At 40.8% G+C, this 5,396-nt stretch overlaps 1 protein-coding gene across 1 annotated transcript in view; it reads left to right on the top strand.

Annotated features, from left to right (window-relative positions):
• The window catches only part of Susd1 (sushi domain containing 1), a 155,192-nt gene that overhangs the window by 84,157 nt on the left and 65,639 nt on the right, over positions 1 to 5,396 (top strand). The window contains exon 9 of the mRNA XM_008831144.3: positions 2,633 to 2,742. Within this exon, the coding sequence (XP_008829366.2) occupies positions 2,633 to 2,742 (110 nt within the window). The remainder of the gene's footprint in view (positions 1 to 2,632; positions 2,743 to 5,396) is intronic.

Raw genomic sequence — 5,396 nt, 5'->3', positions numbered from 1 at the left:
TTTTTTTTTTTTTTTTTTTTTTTTTTTTTTTTTTTTTTTTTTTTTGGTCTGCCTTCCAGGAGAATGCAGCAAGATGTGTGTGTGTGTGTGTGTGTGTGTGTGTGTGTATGCGCTTCTAGATTATTCTGAGAAGATAAAAGTTCTGTCTAGACTGATAGTTTCCTTCTAATAAGATGGATGTAATTCTGTTTGATCTCACTTTTCACTGGACAATATTAGTGTGCATATCTGCATCTTCCCTGTGAAGGGTTTACTGCTGGTTAAGTGAGCTGGTCTCCTCTGAGGCCAGCTGTGGGGAAGCCCATCTCCCTGAGCCTAATTTCCAGGGATCTTGCTATGTTGATTTGTGAAGCCATTGACCTTGAGCTAGCTCAGCTCTGTCTGGCTTCATTGTGGTGCTGCAGCCCACTGAAGCAGCAGAGAGGCCATTAGCCCAGGACTTCTGTCACATTGTCTTCCTGTTCCTGAGGTCTGATCTTAGAAGCTAAGCAGAGTCAGTCAGGCCTGGTTAGTACTTGGTAGGGAGAATTACCTGGTGAACTTTAAAAAGCACTCTAGATGTCCAAGCATCACTTCAGAGGTGCTGTGTCTGTGTAGTCCTGATGTGCACTTAGATTTGGGAATTCATATGCTATGACTCTACAAGGACATTTATCATCGACTTGTCCTGTGTCCTGTTTGGCTTCCCCCAAGGCCTCCAGTTTTCTAGTTCCTTCCTTTGAAATGTGGAGACTATCTCATTTGTTTGGAAGGCAGGCTGAATAGTCACTCGGAGTCCCTGTTTAGCCTGGTCTCTTTTATTGTGCTAAGCATAGAAGTCTTCATGTTTCTGCCTTGCATATGGCAACCGACCTTTCCATCCAACCCAGATGCAAATTTTGACCCATTTTTACTTATTCTCAGTCACTTCTGTCAGGAGTGGGTGTGGGAAGAGGAAGCCAGATGTCTTTGTTCTCAGTGTCATCTTCCCTTGAATTCTGACTGTAATGGCTGTGTTATATGAAAACTGTCTTGAGCGGGAACTTGCAGACGATATTTCTGCTTGTGTTCTGTTTGTGTGCAGACACAGACTTAATGTGCTGTTTTCCATACATTTCTCACATGCATACATTTGACTCTCTTTAAAACCATGTGGTATATGTGGCTGTTTTTTTCTTTCTATGTCCTTATAAAATCTTTAAAAGCAGTGAAGATAAAGAACACAGTGACAGGCCTACAGAGCCTTATAACCATATTTTCTCATTTTCTAGTTATAGTCAGAAATATTTTCTCTCAGCTAATTGCCTTGTATTGCATATGTTAATGATACTGAAAATGCTTTGGGCAGGTCTGGTTTTGACTGGAATAATTTTCCATCATCATTAATATTTTTTAGGTGGCACAAACTCCTATGGGAGAAATAAATATTAAAGGTAGTTATAAAATAGCTCTTCTCCGATAGATATTTGCTTAAATCTGATAGATAAATGTTTGCTTGGGGTTAGTGTAGAATACTTGATTTACATGTGTGAGGCTGTGGGTTCAATCCTTAGCACCAAATCTTGCAGGGATGATTCTTCCCACAGGAAGTAAAGAATAATGGTTGAAACAGGTTTGTGTCCTGGTTGCTGACTGCCTTAGCCGAGCCCAGATGAGCATGTCTAGGAAGACTACAGTGCCTTTTTGCCTCACCATCTGCTTTCCGGCCATTTTCTAGGTGGAAAGCTCTGGTCCTGAGATTCCTAATCTGTAGCCTTTGATTTTTACTCACCATTTCCCTTATCCTTAAAAAGTCTGTGCACTGGTTATGCTTATCTTCATGTTTTACTATGGCCCATCTAATAATAAAATTAACTTTCTACAAAAGTCACAGCTTTAGTAGTTTCAACAATATTTGAATGTTTCACTTGGCTCTCTCAGCAGCTCATGATATAAGAAAGCAAGCTGAGTAACTTGATTTTCAAATGAGAAAACTGAGGTTCAGAAGAGTTCAAGGCACTTGAACTTCCCTAAGCTTTTACAACTCAGAAGATTTATTTCTGGATGTGGTGATGCATCCCTATAATCCCAGCACTCTGGAGGCCAAGAAAGGGAGATTCTGAGTTTGAGGCCAGCCTGAACTGCATATCAAGTTCAAAACCAGTTTCAAAACAGAAACAAAACTGAAAAAACTGACAAAACCAACCAAGCAACAAACAAAAACTGGAAAAAGAAACAGGGACTCGGGAGATGGCTCAGTTGGTGAAGTGTTTATCATAAATGACAAGGTTCAATCCCTAGAACCCAAGTGAAAAAGCTGGGAGCAGTGGTGCATGCTTGTATTTCTAGCCCTAGGAAAGTAAAGACAGGAGGATCTTTGGGGCTAGCCAGCCAGCCTAGCAGTCAGCAAGCTCCAGAGTCCGCAAGAGACTGTCTCAAAAAATAAGGTGGTGAGCAGTTAAATACACACATGAGCGCACACCCACACACACCCAAACGAAATTGTAGAGAGCTAGGGCTTGAAGCTAAGTCTACTAATACCAAATTTAAACTTAGTTCTCTTTATGTTAAACACTGTACCAGTCCCCTGAGAGCGTTAGAGTTTCACTTTCATTTAGCCATGATGTTTTGCTAAGATGACACAACCTTTTTTATATGTTCTCTTGTCTTTTAGAAGTCGATCTCATAGAAGATGATGGAATTTTCAATATTTCAGTATTTAATGAAACTTGTTTGAAGTTGAACAGGCATTCTAGGAAAGTTGGATCAGAGCAAATGTACCAAGTAAGACCATCTCTCATGGTGTTATAGAATTGGCCACTTAGAAGTTTGGGTGATCCATTACCACACTTGGGTATGCCTTATTCTCCCCGGGCAAATCTCTTGCTCTTAACTCTGTGCTTAAAATCTTTGCTGAACATGTCTTTTTAATAAACTGTAACTCTTCTTTGAGAAACCCATACTTATACTCTGAGGTCCGTCCTTCCTTCCTTCCCTTCCTTCCTTCCTTCCTTCCTTCCTTCCTTCCTTCCTTCCTTCCTTCCTTCCTTCCTCCCTCCCTTCCTCCCTCCTTCCCTCCCTCCCTTTCTCCCTCCCTGTCTTTCTCTTAACCTTCATGCTTAAAGTCTATATTAAAACATCTCTGAGCCAGGTGTGGTGGTGCACACCTTTAATCCCAGCACTTGGGAGGCAGAGGCAGGCGGATGTCTGTGAATTCAAGGCCAGCCTGGTCTACATAATGAGTTCCTGGACATCTGGGGTTACAGGGAGACCCTGTCTCAAAAAGACAAAAAAACCCAAACAAACAAATAAAAAAAATTCTAGTGAAAACTCCCAACTTTGCTTCAAAAAAAATAATTTGGGTGATCCTCAAGTGAGGATCCAGCATTTTTCAAGCCAACCATGGAATGAATAACTACATAGTTTTTGATAGCTGATTCTAGATATGGATGTTACATGTTAGGTGGATGTAATTGAGGAACTAAATTGAAGAAAGGTACAGTATACTTGATTTTCTATCATTTTCGCTGCCTACCATTTCACACTTACTTTTTTTTTTTTTTTGGTCTTTTTGAGACAGGGTCTCCCTGTAGTCCCAGCTGTCCTGGAACTCACTATGTAGACCAGGCTGGCCTTGAACTCACAGAGATCCGCCTGCCTCTGCCTCCCAAGTGCTGGGACTACAGGCGTGCGCCATCATGCCTGGCCACACTTACATTTTAATGCATTTGATGATTATATCTTATTTTGTCTTCAAATTTATATATTTAGCATAGATTTTTAAAAAGTTTTATATATATATTTAAATATTTTATTTATTATTTTTATGTGTACATGTGTACTGCCTGCATATAGGTAAGTGCACCCGTGTCGTACAGTGCCCACAGAGGACAGAAGAGGCTGTCAGATCCCCTGGAACTGGAGTTACGGACAGTTTTTAACTGCCATATGGGTGCTGGGATTTGAACCCGGGTCTTCTGCAAGAACAGTCAGTGTTCTTCACCGCTGAGCCATGTCTCCAGCCCCTATTTTTATATTTTCATGTGTATGTGTGTATTGCCTGCATGTAAGTGTACCCGTGTCATGCAGTGCCCTCAGAGGACAGAAGAGGCTGTCGGATTCCCTGGAACTGGAGTTACAGACAATTGTTAGCTGCCATGTGGGTGCTGGGATTTGAACCCGGGTCTTCTGCAAGAATATTCAGTGTTCTTCACCACTAAGCCATCTCTCCAGCCCCTTAGCATAGATTTTTAAGAAACTTATTGTGTAGCTGTTGGCTTTCATTTAAACTGAACTTTCTTGCACACCTAAACTCAAATCATAAGTAAATTCAGAAAGGAACCAAGATTTACCTTGGTGTCATTTTTTGTGTCTAGCAAGTCTGGCAGAAGACAGTCAAGTTAAAAGTAATTATTCCATAAGCATGTATCTAAAGAATATTATGTATTAGGACTTGAGAGTTCCAATTCAAACAAATAGAAATATACAAATAAACAGGCAACTTCAATATGGCATAATGAGTTCTATGATAAAAACTAAAAAAAAAAATGGAATGGAGGATTGTGTGTGTGTGTGTGTGTGTGTGTGTGTGAAGGTGTAATTTTTTTAACAAGAAGCAAAGACTATGTCATACCATAGAAAACGTGTAGGAATTAGCTGGAGTAAGGGTGAAGAAGGGCATTGTGGGTGAATATAGTGGCACATTAGCTAACATAAAAAGCAGAGGGGAGCAGGAGGAGGTGAGGGATGGACAACAAGCCTTATATGCTTTGCTTTTGAATTTGAATTTTATTTTGATGTCTCTGAGGAGCCAGTGGAAGATTGTAAGCAGGCAAGTAAAGCATTCAAGTTTCCATTTTAGAAAGCACTCTGGGGAAGAAACACATTTGAGGACCCCAATAATTTATTATATGAGAAAATGATTTTTCAAATTAGTACTGAAAAGAAGTTTCTTAAAACTTTTCAAGAACTTAGTTAAGAAAACAAACGATTCTTGGGGCTAGGAAGATGGATCCATTGGCAAAGTGTTGGCTACCCCAAGCATGAGGATCTGACTTTGGATCCTCAGCATCCACATAAAAAGTCGAGTGCAGTGCTGCGTGCCTGTAATCTTAGTGCTGGGAAGGCTGAGACAAGAGGATCCCTGGGGCTTGCTGACCAGTCTAGCTAAATCTGCATGCTCCAAGTTCAGTGAGAGGCCCTTTCTCAAAAAGTAAGATGGGAGCTGGAAAGATGGCTCAGTGGTTAAGAGCACTGGCTGCTCTTGCAGAGGACCTGGTTCGGTTCCCAGCACCCACATGGTGGCTAACAACTGTTGGTAACTCCAGTTCTGGGGGACCTGACACCTTCTTCTGGTCTCTCTGATCATTGCATGATATGGATGCACATACATGCAGGCAATACATTCATATACATTAAAATTTTTTAAAAACTTACAT

Source organism: Nannospalax galili, unplaced genomic scaffold (assembly GCF_000622305.1).
Source record: "Nannospalax galili isolate Female #2095 unplaced genomic scaffold, S.galili_v1.0 scaffold1255, whole genome shotgun sequence".
NCBI classification, from domain to species: Eukaryota; Metazoa; Chordata; class Mammalia; order Rodentia; family Spalacidae; genus Nannospalax; species Nannospalax galili.
This window is presented reverse-complemented; position numbering and strand designations above follow the sequence as displayed.